Consider the following 17,241-nt stretch of genomic DNA (forward strand, 5'->3'; position numbering starts at 1 on the left):
ATCCTATTTTATTTTCTATATTTTTGGGAGCTGGACTTTCCGCTTTAGTCATAGGATGCATAGAGCAAGCTTTTCTAATTTGATTGTTGGATGACGGTGTGGCATCTTCCTTTAGGTTCTTTTCTTGGGTCATGATCACAGCTAGTGCTAAACCACTCCATGCTGCCTGATCATACACCAGGATTTGGTTATCCACATAAACATGATGCTGTTGTGAGTTCATTTTTCTATTTAGAGAAGCATGTCAGCTAGAAATACTTCCACCTTATTTCTCAGACGCATGCGTGCTGAGTGAGTGGCCAAAATAGCCCCTTGAGTAAGTGGCAGCTTTAAAAACCATCCAACTGCTGACTTCAAACTAGAAGGTCAGCAAAGGAAAGTGGAAGTTGGACTCTGAACGATCGAGGCACCCACAGGAATTTCAGAGACGTCGGATTTTGAAGGCTTGAACTAGACTGGGGATTCTCCTTGCATTTCTTGCCTGTTGCCTATCTTTGTCTTCTCCCTTCTGGCTTCGAGATGAATGTGCAGGCTTGCTCTAGGTGTGGGTATGGGGTTTATCCTGCTGAGAAGATCAGCTGCATAGATCAGGTCAGTAGATGTTTCTTCGCTTTTGTGAATAATAACAAACACAGGAAATTGACTTTCTCACATATGGACATAGGTAAATATGGAAATTTAAGTTTCAGTTAAATTTTTTTGAACCACAAGAAAAAGTTGTATTTCCCACCTTTATTTAGTTCTACCCATTTCTATTTCTTCTATGTTGTCTCAAAAGAAAAGTTATCCCTTTATTTACCTGTGAGTGTTGTTATAGCTGTGTGTGTGGTTTTAATTTTTTTAATCACCATTTTATCCTCGAAGTTCATTTTTGTACCCTAAAATATATAAGAACCTTGAGTCTGGAGGAGAAAAGGTAATTGCTAAATCTTCTCTATATGATTTCTAGATATGGCATAAAGCCTGTTTTCACTGTGAAGTTTGCAAGATGATGCTGTCTGTTAATAACTTTGTGAGTCACCAGAAAAAGCCATACTGTCACGCGTAAGTGTTTGATGCCCCCACCACCACCTCTTGAGTTTTATTTTCAACAAGGAGCCAATTAAACGTTCAAATCATATACCCCCAGGGTTAAATCCAAGAAATATCTTCCCCAAAGTGTTCACTTGTATCCTGTCATTAAAGAGACTTAAGGTGGGATTTTATGCAATGGACACAAAATTTCAAATTTATTCCAAGTAAAAGATCAAATATATCCACTATAACCTCATGTCAGATGATTAAATATTGCGCAGAAAAATATAATGGCCATAAATATGCATATAGAGCTTTGAAGTATTTTCTTTTAAATAATTTCAGATTCCTTTTTTACTTTCTTCAGGAAGTTTTCAAGTGATCATTTCCAGTTAAATTTAGGCTTTCAGTTGTATATGTTGATTTTATGTGATTTGCTTTTATTTTCTGTAAGATGCATTGCCTGGAAAATCATGAACTTAATTTTAAGTTTTATATTTATTGATTTTTTAAAATAACTGTTATTATTTTAAAATAATCTTAAGAATAGTCCCTCAATCATTTGGATAAAGTACATTTCTAATTTTGATTTATACCTATTTGTTGTAGCCATAACCCTAAGAACAATACTTTCACCAGTGTCTACCACACTCCATTAAATCTAAATGTGAGGACATTTCCAGAGGCCATCAGTGGGGTAAGTTATTTAATTTTCAGTGGGACAGAGGGTATGGAGAATGGTTGGTTACTGGGTAGAAACGTACAATTAGATAGAAGAAATATGTTCTAGCCAGGCACGGTGGCTCACACCTGTAATCCCAAGACTTTGGGAGGCCAAAGCAGGCAGATGGTTTGAGCTTAGGAGTTAGAGATTGGCCTGGGCAACATTAGTGAGACCCTCTCTTTATTTCTTAGAAAATTAAATAAATAAAAGAAGGAATACGTTGTAATGTCCTATAGCAGAGTAAGGTGACCACAATTAACAACAATGTATCATATATTTCAAAATAGCTGGAATAGAAATAATACTTGAGGCGAAACACCCTAAATACCCTGACTTGATCATTACACATTCTAATACATAACAAAATATTACATGTACTCCACAAATATGTGCAAATATTATATATCCATTAACAATGCTTAGGCGCATGTAAAGTTTTTAAGTGTCTGTCTGCGTGTGAAGCTGCCCATTTCCTCCACATACACACGTAAAGTGCATTTGAGTAACAAATGTGACTGTTTGTTCTCCCACAATATTAGGGGCCAATATACAGGATGATGTAGATAGAATAATTGAGGTCCTTGATTTCAGTATAATCTTTGTGTCTTGACCAGCTCAAGACTGTTTCATAAAATGATGACAGTTTATAGAGTAGGCTCTGCACACACTAAATGCTTACTACATAAAACAATGCTTACATAGTTGGAACATATTATGAGGATCTTGACTTTTCCCTGTAACATTCTGGAACATAAAATCAAAACCTTTAGTTTCACACTCAAGTCTCTGTGAATTCAGTCATTACTTAGGATTATTGACAGCCTGTTTTCCCCTTGGGGTGCGAATAGGTCAAAGATGTTTTCCTTTGGAAAGGAAGTTTAGTTTAGGAGGTGTGGAGTTGAGATGGGGAGGTAAACATGGAGGCCACATTGCCAAATCCAACCTCTTGAAAATTTAATAGTGGAGTTTTGTCAAATAACCAGCTATCGATGTAACTCTTGCACCTATTAAAATGATGAATCATTGAGCTTCTATAACCCATGCCCACACGAAGTTGCTCTGTGGGATGAAGTTTTAGTGGCTTTCTAAAATTAGAAAATTACCCATGAGGTGAAAGGTTCTCTAGTAATCCCTCTTTACCCAAGATTCCCTTCCTAATGTTGCTCCACCTCATACGGACTCCCTTCCTTGCCCAACTGTCCTCCTCCCAAGAAACTGTATATGAGATAGAGGTAGTGGTCTTGCTGTGTGGCTCTCTACACATGCTGCCAAGATACCTTATTTTCACTAAATGCTTAGAACTAATTGTGAGTTTATTATGTCTTTTATTTAACAAGCTTATATAGCATTTACTGTAGAAGCACTTAATTCATTTAACATACATCGCAACCCAATGAAGTTGATACTGCTATTATCCCATTTTACGATGAGGAAACGGAGGCTCAAATTGTTGTTCAGATATCATTGCTTCCTAGGGATTCACAAGTCTTAAGAATTCACAAGCAATCCTAGGTTACTGAGAAGCCTAATTCTTTCAGGACTTTGTTTTCATCTCTTGGTGTCTGAGGGCAGCTACGTGAAATTATAGTAAATATTGAATATAGCTCTTACTTAAACAGAGTGCTAAACACTCTGATAAGTTATTTATATTATCTCATGTGTTCTTGACAAGAGCCTTCTGTAATATTATCATGTTATAGTTGAGGAAACTGAGGCTCAGAGAGGTTAAATAACCTGCCTAGTTTACCCAGCTGGTTGGGCACAAATCCAGATCTCTTTAACTTTAGAATATTTATTAGTGGCTCACTTTCATATATACCCAGAGGGTGGCAAACTCTCCAGAAGACAAAAAGCAGTTGTTCATGTTTTCAAATATCCAGATGTTTCTGCAGTTGTGTAGCGAGGATTTGATAGATAAAATATGAGGAGATGTACTTTACATCAGAATACCGTTTGCATTTATTACACTGTCTACAGAAAGATCCCCATAGTGTCTGTATTTTCCCTCTAACTGAGCCACAGCGGGCATGTCTCCACCTTATAATCACACAACAGGTTACACACTGTTTTCCTTTTTTTGAAGTGGGAGTGGACTCACTTTATTTTAACTGTGTATGACAGGCCCAACCTGGAGCAAGGCTAGGATTGTTGCTAGTTCTATTTCCAGCCACAGACAGTGATGTGAGCTTCCCAGGAAGCCTGCGTGTGTGTATTTGTTTGTGTCTATGTGACAGTGTATATGTGTGTGTATATATGTGTGTGTGCATCTGGGGAGTGTGTATATGTGTGTATGTAGGTGTGAATGGCTGTGCACACACACCTATATGTTTGTATGTGATGTGTGTGCATGTTATGGGGTTTTGTGCTGCACATGTTCATGTGTATTGTATGCATGTATTTGGGTGATGTATTATATGTGTATGTATGTATATGTATCTATGCATGGTGGGATGATGTATACGTGTATGTGGTACTGTAGTATATGTGGTATATATGTGTGTATATTGTTTATGTATGTATGTATGTATATATGTGTATATGGTGTGTGTGTGTGTCTGTGTGTGTGTGTGTGTGTATGTGGTGTGTTGTCTACTGAGATCACTTTCTCCTTCTTGCCCACCAGGGACAAAGTAAAATGGACAACCATGTCCCTTACAGGGCCCCGCTCTTACAACTGCCCTAGGGTAGTTAAAATATGAGGAGATAAAATATGAATTACCTTTCACCTCCTTGTGATCTCTGAGAGACTTTGACAATTGAATAAAAAATAAATTCATTGTGCACGTGCTAAAATCAAAAAAGGAAAGAGAGTATTCAGTGATGGTGATGAAGGAGAAAAGCAAAGATTTTAAGTTGGCATTCAAAGCCGATTTGCAGTGTTTTGTTCCTAAATGTCACCCTTTGAAAATAAATAAATATTTGCAAAGATAGAATTTCCTGTTTGGTAGGTGTGAATGGAATTTTTAGAAAAATAAAACATCTAGGCTTTTTTTCTATTCAGAGAATGAAATTTAGCCCTTCATGCTTCCTTACCCCACTGGTAAGATTTATGGCATTTTTTCCTCTTTCTATTTCCTCAATGTAATCATGAATCTCAAGAAAGGTCCCTGGAGGAGGCAAACCCTCCCCAGTGGTAGATTTGCACTGGGGAAGAAGGACAGCAAATATAACTTTCTAGAAGTGGGCAGAATATCTATTTTGGTCATGTGTTTCTGATTACTAAAGTACATTGTTCTCAAGGAGGGCAGTTTTCCCCAACCCCTACCCAGGGGACATTTGTTACTATCTGGGGACACATTGAATGTCGCAACTGCTGTTGGTGGGGTATTATTGCATCTGGTGGGTAGAGACCTGGGATGCTGTTAAATATCTTGCCATGCTCGAGGCAGTCCTCCATGACAAATAATTAACTGGCCCAAAATATTGGTAGTGTTATTTGTAGGTAAGCAAACAAACAAACAAACAAACAAAGCCTACTTTAAGTTTATGTAACGTTCATTTGTTTCTTAAAAATACAAGGGAAAAGCATGTAAAGATCTCTTAATGTATATATTTAAAATGTACACATCAAGTAGCATTAAGCAGTAGGAACTGTGGAGAGTCAATGTCAGAAGATGCCCTTGATAGGGAACAAGAATTCTTTGGGTTTAAACTTTTCTCTGAGCTTGTTTTCTCATTATGTTTAAAATTAAGAATTTAAACTTCAGCTTGTAAAAACTGCAGATTTCTTTCTTTCTTTCTTCTTCCTTCCTCCTTCCTCCTTCCTCCTTCCTCCTTCCTCCTTCCTTCCTTCCTTCCTTCCTTCCTTCCTTCCTTCCTTCTTTCTTTCCTTCTTTCTTTCTTTTTTTTTTTTTTTTTCGGGATCTCATTTTTTTGCCCAGGCTGGAGTGCAGTGGCATGATGTCGGCTCACTGCAACCTCCGCCTCCCGGCTTCAAGTGATTCTCATATCTCAGCTTCCTGAGTAGTTGGGACTATAGGCGTGCGGCACCATGCTCAGCTAATTTTTTCTGTTTTTAGGAGAGATGGGGTTTCACTGTGTTGGCTAAGCGGATCTCGAACTCCTGGCCTCAAGTGATCTGCCTGCCTCGGCCTCACAAAGTGCTGGGATTACAGGCGTGAGGTACTGCGCCTGGCCAAATTTGCAGATTTCTGGGCCCCACTTCCTACCTAATAAATTTTGATATCTTAGTTTGGACCTAAGACCTTCTGATTTTTTTTCTTTTATAGTTAGTCCTTTTTACATTTAAGAAATCTTTGTCTATCTCAAGGTTATGAAGATGTTACTGAGAGGTCAGTTTCCCCCAATTAATCTATACATTCAAGGCAGTCCCATTCAAAATCCTGGTGTTTTTCTGTGGAAATGGACAGACTGATTCTGAAACGAATAAAAAAACACAAAGCTCCTAAAATAGCCAAGAAACCGAAGAACAAAATTGAAGGACTCACCAGATTTCAAGACTTACTCTATAAAAGCAGACTTATTCTATTAACTCAGCATAGAATTGGCACAAGAAGAGAGAAATAGACCAGTGGACTCCAATACAAGGTCCAGAAATAGGGCTGCATGTATATGGTCACTTGAATTATGAGAAAGGCATCACTGCAATTTACCATAGCAAGAATGATTTTTCAATAAACAGTACTGTAGTAATTGGGTATTTATATAGAAAAAAATGAACCTTGACCCTTATCTATATATAAAAATTAACTCAAGGTTTATTAAAAATCAGGGTGTTAAAGGTAAAATTGTGAGACACAAAATTGGGAAGCCAACATTTTAACAAGCTCCCTGGGTGATGATTACACGACTAAAATTAAGAACCACTACTCTAATGCCCAATGTTTTCTCAGGTTACTCTAATTTGTATTGTGTGGTAGGTTTATAAAGACTTTATCTTGGTCACTTTAATTGCACTGCTCCAAAGAGCTTTGCACACAGCAGGTGCTCTATATGTGCCACCTGGTTGGTGGTGCAGATGAAACCACAGGGAGACTGACAGCGCAGTGTGCCTTGTAGCTCAGTGCTTTGCAGTTGAGACTGAGCAAAATCCCCCAATTTTAGCTAGGAATTGTTTGTCTATTTTTTTTCTCTTTTCTGATGGAAACATCACTGACAACATCTTCCTTGTGCAGATCCATGACCAAGAAGATGGTGAACAGTTTAAATCAGTTTTTCATTGGGACATGAAATCCAAGGATAAGGAAAGTACACCTAACAGGCAGCCACTGGCAAATGAGGTGAGAGAAAAGTGATAAGTGGGTTTGGAAAAAGAAAGAGTGACATACTATGTCAACTGAATGTATTATTATTATTACTTCTAGAGAAAATCAAGTAGGTTTCCTTTCATCCAGTTTGTAATTCCAACTGTCTATGGAAGACCTCAATCAGCGTGTCCTAACATCACCTGAACTCTATCTGCCCCAGACCAGGTTCACTGTCTTCCCCTTCCAGCCACTATATTTCTATCACCCAGGTTTGAAACGAAGACTACTCTTTCTTTCTCTGACACTTCACTCAGCTCCACCCCTTCCTCTCCACTCTCCCAGTTCTGATCCACATCATTTCCTGCCTGGACCTTTACGAGGTTACCAAGATGGCTCCTTTCCCTCGTCTGGGCTGTCCTCTCTCCAGCCTCTCTCCACCCTTCCCGGGTATCCCTGACTTATACTCTTCCCACCTCCCCTGTCTGTTGACAGACTCATCATTTCAGAATTCCTTAGCCATTTATTTTATTTACACACATAATATGTGCATAAGAATTTACATTATTCTTACTGTAAAAAAAAAAAAATCCAAACAGTACAAAGGTAACCCTTTATCCACCACCTCCAATTCCAGTTTTCTCTGTAGAAGTACCCGCTTTCATCAATCTTGTCGGTAGCATCCTTCCAGACTTTTCTCTCTTGATTTGCAAATAAAACTATCTATATCTGTCTTTCTAGAGTTTACATTTGGACATGTTTACTACCATTTATTGAAGGATCTTGAATGAGTTATTTAACCATTCTTTACTTCAACTTTCTCATCTGTAAGGTGAACTTCAAACACTTCCTAACATAATGATATTGTGATGATCAAAAGATCTTAGAACAGTGGTAGGCACAATAAATATCAGCTAGTATTATTTGTTATTGAAAATTATATACGTATATATGTTATATAAACCAAAAGTATCTGAGACAGGTCTCAATCCATTTAGAAAGTTTATTTTGCCAAGGTTAAGGATATGCCCACGACACAGCCTCAGGAGGTCCTGACAACCTGTGCCAGAGGTGGTCAGAGTACAGCTTGCTTTTATACATTTTAGGGAGACATGAGACATCAATCAGTACATGTGAGGTGTACATTGGTTCCATCTGGAAAGGCAGGACAACTCGAAGTAGGGGCTTTCAGGTTGTAGGTAGATTTGAAGTTTTCTGATTGGCAGTTGGTTGAAAGAGTTATTAACTAAAGACCTGAAATCAATAGAAAGAAATGTCTGGATTACAATAAGGGATTGTGGAGACCAAAGTTTTATCATGCAGATGAAGCCTCCAAGTAGCAGGTTTCAGAGAGAATAGATTGTAAATATTTCTTATCAGACTTAAAGTCTGTGTTGGTGTTAATACTGGTCGGTAGGCTTTTCCTGAATTCCAAAAGGGAGGCGGGTATAATGAGACATGTTCAACCTTCCCCTTCCCATCATGGCCTAAACCAGTTTTGCAGGTTAACTTTGGAATGTCCTTGGCTGAGAGGAGGGGTCTGTTCTGATGGGTAGGGGGCTTAGAATTTTATTTTTCATTTACAGTATATTAAATGTATACTTTTTTCATGAAACAATATGCATTGTTGTGAAGTAGTTTTCACTCAACAAATATCTTGGAAATATTTCTATATCAGCATCCTTTTAAGCCATCGTGAATGGGTGGATCATAGGTGCACCATTAAAAATGGATGTACAAGGCCGGGTGCCATGGCTCACACCTGTAATCCCAGCACTTTGGGAGGCCGAAGTGGGTGGATCACCTGAGGTCAGGAGTTCGAGACCAGCCTGGCCAACATGGCAAAACCTCATCTCTACTAAAAATACAAAAATTAGCCAGACATGGTGGTATGTGCCTGTAATCCCAGCTACTCAGGAGGCTGAGGCAGGAGAATTGCTTGAACCTGGGAGGCAGAGGTTGTAGTAAGCTGAGATAGTGCCACTACACTCCATCCTGGGTGACAGAGCAAGCCTCTGTCTCAACAACAACAACAAAAAAGAATGGATGTACAATACCATACTATCCTATTGATAGACAGGATTACAGGATTATTCAAAAAATTTTTTTCTATTGCAAAGTTGCAATGAACACTCTTGTTCAAGACCTCTTTTGTACACAAATGAGTTTTTTTCTAGACTAGCTAATGAAAAAACAAAGTTGCTAGATCAAAGGGTATGTCCCTTTTAAATTTTAATGGAGGCTCAAATTGCATTCTAAAATAGCTGTACATTTTATACTCCCAAAGGCAGTGTGTGAGAATGCCTGTTTCCCCACATTCTAATCAGCACTTGGTATTGTCAGATAAGTGTTTGGACAATCTGCATCTTGTTTCAATTTAGATGTCCCTAATTGCTAGTCAGGTTGAGTGTAATTTCACATATGAATACTCTGTCTTTCCAGATCTCCAAAGGCTGGCTCTACCCAACCTGTCCAACTTGCCCCCCTCCAGCCCACCTGGCTCCACATCTCTTTCCCTCGGGTCCAGTCAAACCTACCTCCTCATGGTCCTAAGTACTGAGCCCATCACTGCCTTCATGCTTTTATTCATGGCAGCCCACATTCCTGGAATTTATTCAACAAATAATTATTGAGTCTATGAGTTGCTACATACTGTTCCAAGCTTTTGGGATGCATTAGTGAACCAAACACAAAAATCCCTGCCGTCATGGAACTGACCTTCTAGAGTGGATGCCATTTTTTCTCCCTTGGCCTCTGCTAATTGCCCTCAGCCCTGGAGGTACAGCTCAAATTCTATCTTCCTGCCCCAAATGGGACCCATCTCTTACAGACTGCTTTTTAAAGATTCTTATTGTACTTATCACTCAGACAATACACTTAAACCATAACTATTTTCTAATTGCTATTTTTTTCATGTTAGTTTTATCTCCCAAGGTGGTAGGTCATGAGTATCTTAAAAGAGAAACTTTGCTTTTCCTTTTTTTTTTTCTTTTCTTTCCATTGTCAGTTGTCAAGTAACAGGTAGTAGGTTTTTGACATTTGTCTGAATAATGTTGATTAATCTCAGATTACCTGACCACAGTGATTTTCCCTCCTCCTCACCTAATCCTGATGCAGTGGTGTGCAAGAAAATGCTGTTATATTCCAAATTTTCCTGTGACATAGTGGCTTTCAGAAAGTTCAATTATTTAGAAACTTAGGTCATTTTCTAGCCTGAAATAAATGAACATTTCAGTTAGCTGAGACCCAGGATTTACCAATAGGAGTTTATAATGTTTAAGAATATCTTCTTTTGACAATGTATGTGTTACTGGGAGTCTGGGACATGTGTTTGTATCCCTTCGTGTGCTTCCTTTGTAGAGAGCCTATTGGACTGGATATAGGGAAGGGAATGCTTGGTGCCCAGGAGCTCTGCCAGACCCCGAAATTGTAAGGATGGTTGAGGCTCGAAAGTCTCTTGGTGAGGTAAGCACCCTAGAAATTGCTTTAGGAATTGGTTTAGCAATTACTTAGCAATTAGTTTGACTGTTCTTTGACTTTTACAATTGTGGTAGACAGAATGATGCTATCATCCCCAAAGATACCCATGTCCTAATCCCCAGAACCAGGAGGGTCAGAGTCAGAGGAAAGGTGATGCGGTGACAGAAGCAGAGGCCAAAGCCATGTAGGGCAGGACCTAGAAATGTGGGGGCCTGTAGAAGCTGGAAAAGGCAGAGAAACAGATAATCCTCTAGAACCTCCAGAAGCAACCATCCCTGATGGCCCATTTTAAAGTACTGACCTCCAGAATCGTAAGAGACCTTAGCAGCCCTTCACATAGGGAAGACAATTTTAGCCTGAATTGTGGAAATCCTCAACCATTTGCACAGGTTACATTCTAGGTAACTAGGTCCCTCCTGGTTACCTCTAGGTACACTTACCCTTTGAAGAATCTACTTTGGAAAACACTGTTAGTCCTCATGACTTTTCCTTTAGAAAATGGAAAGAAAACGCTAGAAACACAAATGCTAAGGTGATAAGTCTCATTAGGAAAACTAATCATCAGAGATATTCAGAAAGTCAGAAGGAAGGAATAAGAGACATTTTACTTCCAATACTGTAGGACTCTTGCTAGCAGACGAGTTACAGGAAAGTCACTCATGTATTAATTAATGGCTGTGTTACCTACAGGCCCTAGAGTCAAAGGGCAGCCCTTGAGTTGTGCTAGGTCCCCATATTTTGATATGAACATTGAAGAGGAGCCCCTTTGACATGGGAAATATGAGTTCTTCAGTGCTGATGGTTTTATTCAAATTGCCAATTATAAACCATATTTACATTTATTACAGGTGATTGAAATATTTCCGAAGTACTTTATAAATCTAGTTTCATTGGTTTTATTGCAGTTTTCTTAGTTGTCATTCAATATCATCTCAGTTCTTGGGCTGACATTGGTTCTGACCAACAGGAATATACAGAAGACTATGAGCAACCCAGGGGCAAGGGGAGCTTTCCAGCCATGATCACACCTGCTTATCAAAGGGCCAAGAAAGCCAACCAGCTGGCCAGCCAAGTGAGTGTCTGGGTGCTTTTTCACCATAGATTATGCTAATTTGTGTCATTAACGAACCCCCATGATTTAGGGAAAAAACAATAAAAGAGTGCTTTGGGGAGGTAGGTACCACAGGTGTCATATTACAGAGAAAACTGTGTTTTTACCTTTTCCCTGTCAAGTATTCTCTGTGCGGTGATTGGACCATATCTGTAAAATACAGAGAAGACTGTGTAGTTCACCCAAAGTCTGGACCACATGATTTCTTGAGTTTGCTTTAGCATTGAAGACATTATTTATTTTTATTTTTTTTATTTTTATTTTTTGTGAGAAGGAGTCTTGCTCTGTCACCAGCTGGAGTGCAGTGGCGCAATCTCGGCTCACTGCAACCTCCGCCTCCCGGGTTCAAGTGATTCTCCTGCCTCAGCCTCCCGAGTAGCTGGACTACAGGTGCCCGCCACCACACCCAGCTAATTTTTGTATTTTTAGTAGCGATGGGGTTTCACCATGTTGGCCAGGGCGACAGTGGTGACCTTGTGATCTACCCGCCTCAGCCTCCCAAAGTGCTGGGATTACAGATGTGAGCCACCGCGCCCAGCCGAAGACACGAATTTTTAACTGGGTGTCAGGTCCACCGAAAGAGTAGCAAAGTTTATTTGTTAAAAACTCAGATTTTGGAGCCAGAATGCTGAAATTTGAATCCTATCCCTTAGTGCTAAGTGACCGTGGACAAATTACTTAATTTCTCTCTTCCTTGGCTTCTCATTTGTAAAGTGAGGAAAACATTGGTCATGCCAAATGTGATTGTTATGGAGATTAAGCAAGTCAATATTTGTTGGAGTGTGGCAATCCCTGGCACACTCCTGGACTTAGCACATTGGTATAGATACTTTTTGAGGAGGAGCCCATGAAATAAGCCACAGAAGACTTGCCACAGGTTTGCGTTGAGTGTAGCCTGATGGTGCAGCTTTAGGAGAGCCACAGGAAGAGGTCATTGCAGAGGCTGTGAGGTGGGTGCACCCTTGACTCTACTGTCTTCTCATCAGGTGGAGTATAAGAGAGGGCACGATGAACGCATCTCCAGGTTCTCCACGGTGGCAGATACTCCTGAGCTGCTACGGAGCAAGGCTGTGGCACAGCTTCAAAGTGATGTAAGAAAGGAGGGAGGCCAGTCCATCACTGATGGGCATTTGGGTTGATTCCTCGTCTTTGCTCTTGTGAATAGTGCTGCAATGAACATACACGTGCGTGTATCTTTATAATAGAATGATAAAAAGGAAAAAGATCATGTCCTTTGCAGGGACATGGATGGAGCTGGAGGCCATGATCCTCAGCAGACCAATACAGGAACAGAAATCCAAACACCCCATGTTCTCACTTAAAAGTGGGAGCTGAGCAATGAGAACACATGGACACAGGGAGGGGAACAACACACACTAGGGCCCATGGTGGGGAGCTGGCGGGAGGGAGAGCATCAGGATAAATAGCTAATGCATGCCGGGCTTAATACCTAGGTGATGAGCTGATAGATACAGCAAACCACCATGGCACACATTTACCTATGTAACAAACCTGCACATCCTGCACATATATTCTAGAACTTAAAATTAAATTAAATAAAAAAAAGAGAGAGAGAGATGGGGGAGACCAAGATGCAGTGGTTTGCACTTGAGATTCCTCTTTCTTTCCTTGCTTGGAGGTAGAGGGAGGGAGAATGTAGGAGACATTCTAGTCCTGCATGGGTACCAAGAAGAAATTCCTGAGGTCAAGGATGGTTGGGTTTGATAAGTCAGTTAGCAGAGACCTTGCAAAAACACTTCTTTAAAGAGAAAACTTTAGATTGGATTAACACCAAATTGGATGTATCTGAGTAATCTGAGAGAAATCTCTCTTGCCACTGCAAATCAGAGAACATAATTTCTAAACAACTTTTACCACTTGCATTTACATAACCCAAATGTTCCATAGCATAATAAAATCAAGAATTTAGTGTTGTTCTGAATGGGACATTGAAGCAGAAATCCAACTTCTGCTTAATACATGGTTTCCTCTTGCCTTAGCCTCGATCTGGGGTTGAGAAGACTCTTGTGTCTCCCAAACATGGCTGACAACTCCTTGAGGGCTGAAGACTTATTCCTCTGCCCAGGCCCAGTGCCTGGCCTGCACCAGGTGCTTAGCAAGCACGTGTTGAATTCCACATTGGGTGTCTCCATGTGCCAGGCACTGTGCTGGGTATTGGGAATAAGAAGGTGAATAAGATGCACATGGCCCATCAAACAGTAAGCCAGTTATATGCCGTATGAGCTATGACAGGAGATGGGCAGGATGTCATGGAACCCTTAGCAGAGCATCTCACTAAGATCATCTGATAAACAGTAGGATTGGGGCATGTGATTCATATATTTTTTTTTTCATTTCAGGTGAGATACACAGAGGACTATGAAGAACAAAGAGGGAAAGGCAGTTTCCCTGCGATGATCACACCCGCCTATCAGATAGCCAAAAGAGCCAATGAGCTGGCAAGTGATGTAAGTTTCCTTGACGATGTGGTCATGTTAGGGAGAAAGAGGAATGTGAACCTGGGTCTGAGGAGTCCAACTTCCTGTCGACTTTTGCATTTACCCTGAAGCCAGGGAGTAGTTTTCTTTCATAGTTTTAAGTGAATTTTACCATGACAATGACCCGGCACTTTTATGTCTGAGACATACCTACTCCCTAGATCCAAGCAGAAAAAGAATATTCCATTAAGACATTCACTTTTACTCTTTTGGCTCCTGTGTATGGGAGTCAAATTCACCGAGTTTGTCCTTTGCCTTCAAACAGGTGAGGTACCATCAACAATATCAAAAAGAAATGAGGGGAATGGCTGGTCCAGCCATTGGAGCTGAGGGCATGTTGACAAGGGAATGTGCAGACCAATATGGTCAGGTATGTGATAAAATGATCTCCTGCCCTGCTCTTTTCCATGTTTAGCCCCTTCTAGGCTGTGATACAGCTATGACCATTTAATCAGGGGTGGGGCTGTCGTTTATCTTTACCTTATTTATGAAAGGTAGATTTTCCAAGATAGAAAGTAGTGGACAAACAGTTGTACAGGGCTCAACTTGACCCACTTAGGAAAACAGATTAAGGCACTTTCTTTTTTTAAATAAATAAATGACTTACACCAATATGGTGGCTTGGCCAAGAAGAAAGCATTCTTATCTGTCCATTGAAGAACAGTCCCAAGGACTAAGATCAGCTAAGCTTAGCTGGGCTCTATCATAAGCAACGTAGAGATCAAAATGCATCTTGAAAAATATTGAGCATTTCACTGAGTAGTGGGGCTCATTTTCTTAGAAAGTGAATTTGTTATCTAGGTTGGTAGATAAATCAGTATGCCAGAGAATGCAAACCCTTTTTCTAATTTCACTTCTCAGATGAACTATGTCTTGACAGGGAGTAAAAAAAAAGATTAAGATGATAATCACAAGCTAATTATTATTTGCACATCCCTCTGTCTTTTCTGGTACTAGCCAGGTGTTATAGGGTAGAAAGGAAGCATTATTGTTCACAGTTGCAAGTAAAGAACATTGGAAGAACACGAGTGTGTATTGGAAGAATACATTTTATGGGTTCAAGTGATTTTTTTTCATAATTGGGCAGTTGTTTGAATTATTTGGCAGTAAGTACACTCTCTACAACACATATGACTTAGAAAACCACAATGAATTTGTTTCTGTTCTTTAGAAAAACACATTGCCGTAGTTAGGCATATACTCATATGAGTCTTAGGATGTGTTTGAAGGTCGGTTGGGACTCCTTTGAAAATGTCTACTGGAGCAGAAATGCTTGGTTTTGAATTTAAAAGGCCATTTAATCAAATTCTCTAAGTTAATTAAGTGGTCTTTTAGTGCTTTAAACCAGTGAAAATGTTTTACTTGTTTTGTATTTTAAATATATTGTTTGGAAAGCTCAGGACAACTTTTAAAAATCAGCTTTAAAAAAAATATCTGGCTTCTATATTTGGCAAAAAATATTTTGTCCTGTATTTGGCGAATCCTATCTACCAGTAGTTATAAGACACATGTATCATTTCATATGTGTACCTAGACATGACTGTAGGTATAGATGAAATGTAACTTTTTAGTGTCATAGCTGGTTCTTGATTAGTAGGATGCTTTGATTGAAGTTTTCAGTCCTGAAAATAACAAATGCAAGAATCAAAATGGGTGTTGTTTGATAGCACTGTCAGCAGCTGTTGAGAGGACTCAGTCTAGTATGGCATTTCACTGTTGTGATTTAGCATGACTCGCCAGGGCATGAAGAGGAGGGAGCAAGAGAGAAGCCAGCAGGCAGATAACTATAAATATCTGTAGTGCCTTAAATGCCAACCAATTCATTCTTCTTTTTAACAAGTAACTAGACTTGTTAAAAGGATTATACCATGTAATCAACAGGATTAGGTGTCTTGAAAAAAGATTAACACTTACAACATACATATATACATACATATATATATATATGTATATATATATATACACAGAGAGAGAGAGAGAAAAAAAAACTGGAGTAAAGTTACAATCACAGAACTGTAGAGCAGAATGGGCAAAGCCATAGAGCAGATTACCAAAGAATTTGAGAACCTTTTAAAAAAACATATTACTTATTATATTTGGCCAGAATATTCTGGCAGCCAGGCAAAAAGGAGAACTCGGGCTAAATGGTTTTCATTGTTGGATAACGGGGAGCCTGGATTTTCTAATCTGACCCAACTATTTTATTTTAGAAAATGTGTGTGCCACAGTCCAAGCCCTGGTGCTGGAGCTGGACAGGCCCCTGGCTTGAAGGAGGCCACAGAGAGATGGAGTCATGAGCCTAAGGGGGGCACCATATGGGCTGTTCCAGATTTGTGCTAAAAGTACAGTGAAAACACAGAGGACTCTGCCTGGGGCAGGTCCAGGGGTGAGGGAGGACTGAAGGACTTCTACGAGGAGAAGGTTGTCTCTAAGCTGGGTCTTAAAGTACATCTGGCTGCCAGGGAGGGGTTATCCGTCATGTGATGACAGCATCATGAAAGAGAAGGTTTTCCTTTCTGGGAGCGGATGGTTGGTGTGGGGAAGAAAAAAGAAAGGATTAAGACAAAGATTGTAATCCTTAGTCTGAAATATACAGTTAGTCCCATTTCAGATAATCTTATGGTAATTCGAAGTTTTTCCTCCCAAATTACAAAAATTATATAATACTCCTTTTCTGGTTACATGACACATACTACTGGGGAAGGCAGTACCACTGGAGGAGACAGTACCACCAGTGGAGACAGTACCACCGGGGGAGACAGTACCACTGGGGGAGACAGTACTACCGGGGATGAAGTACCACTGGGGAGACAGTACCACCCACTGGGGGAGACAGCACCACTGGGGGAGACAGCACCACTGAGGGAGACAGTACTACCGGGGAATGCAGTACCACCAGGGGAGACAGTACCACCAGGGGAGACAGTACCATCAGGGGATGCAGTACCACCAGGGGAGACAGTACCACTGGGGGAGACAGTACCACTGGGGGAGATAGTACCACTGGGGAGACAGTACCACTGGGGAGACAGTACCACTGGGGAGACAGTACTACCGGAGGATGAAGTACCACTGGGGAGACAGTACTACCGGAGGATGAAGTACCACTGGGGGAGACAGTACTACCGGAGGATGAAGTACCACTGGGGGAGACAGTACTACCGGAGGATGAAGTACCACTGGGGGAGACAGTACTACCGGAGGATGAAG

The 17,241-nt window shown here is 40.2% G+C and overlaps 1 protein-coding gene across 2 annotated transcripts in view; it reads left to right on the plus strand.

The window, feature by feature from the left end:
- The first annotated feature begins 331 nt into the window (after positions 1-331).
- NRAP (nebulin related anchoring protein) overlaps positions 332-17,241 on the plus strand; it is a 76,443-nt gene continuing 59,533 nt past the window's right edge. For both annotated transcript variants that reach the window (XM_017892500.1, XM_017892501.1), the window contains exons 1-9: positions 332-591; positions 950-1,044; positions 1,624-1,711; positions 6,874-6,978; positions 10,303-10,407; positions 11,390-11,494; positions 12,520-12,624; positions 13,894-14,001; positions 14,297-14,401. In XM_017892500.1, coding sequence (XP_017747989.1) covers positions 520-591; positions 950-1,044; positions 1,624-1,711; positions 6,874-6,978; positions 10,303-10,407; positions 11,390-11,494; positions 12,520-12,624; positions 13,894-14,001; positions 14,297-14,401 — 888 coding nt within the window. In that variant the 5' untranslated portion in view covers positions 332-519. The remainder of the gene's footprint in view (positions 592-949; positions 1,045-1,623; positions 1,712-6,873; positions 6,979-10,302; positions 10,408-11,389; positions 11,495-12,519; positions 12,625-13,893; positions 14,002-14,296; positions 14,402-17,241) is intronic.

This window comes from Rhinopithecus bieti, unplaced genomic scaffold (assembly GCF_001698545.2).
Source record: "Rhinopithecus bieti isolate Rb0 unplaced genomic scaffold, ASM169854v2 scaffold_21201, whole genome shotgun sequence".
Taxonomy (NCBI): Eukaryota; Metazoa; Chordata; class Mammalia; order Primates; family Cercopithecidae; genus Rhinopithecus; species Rhinopithecus bieti.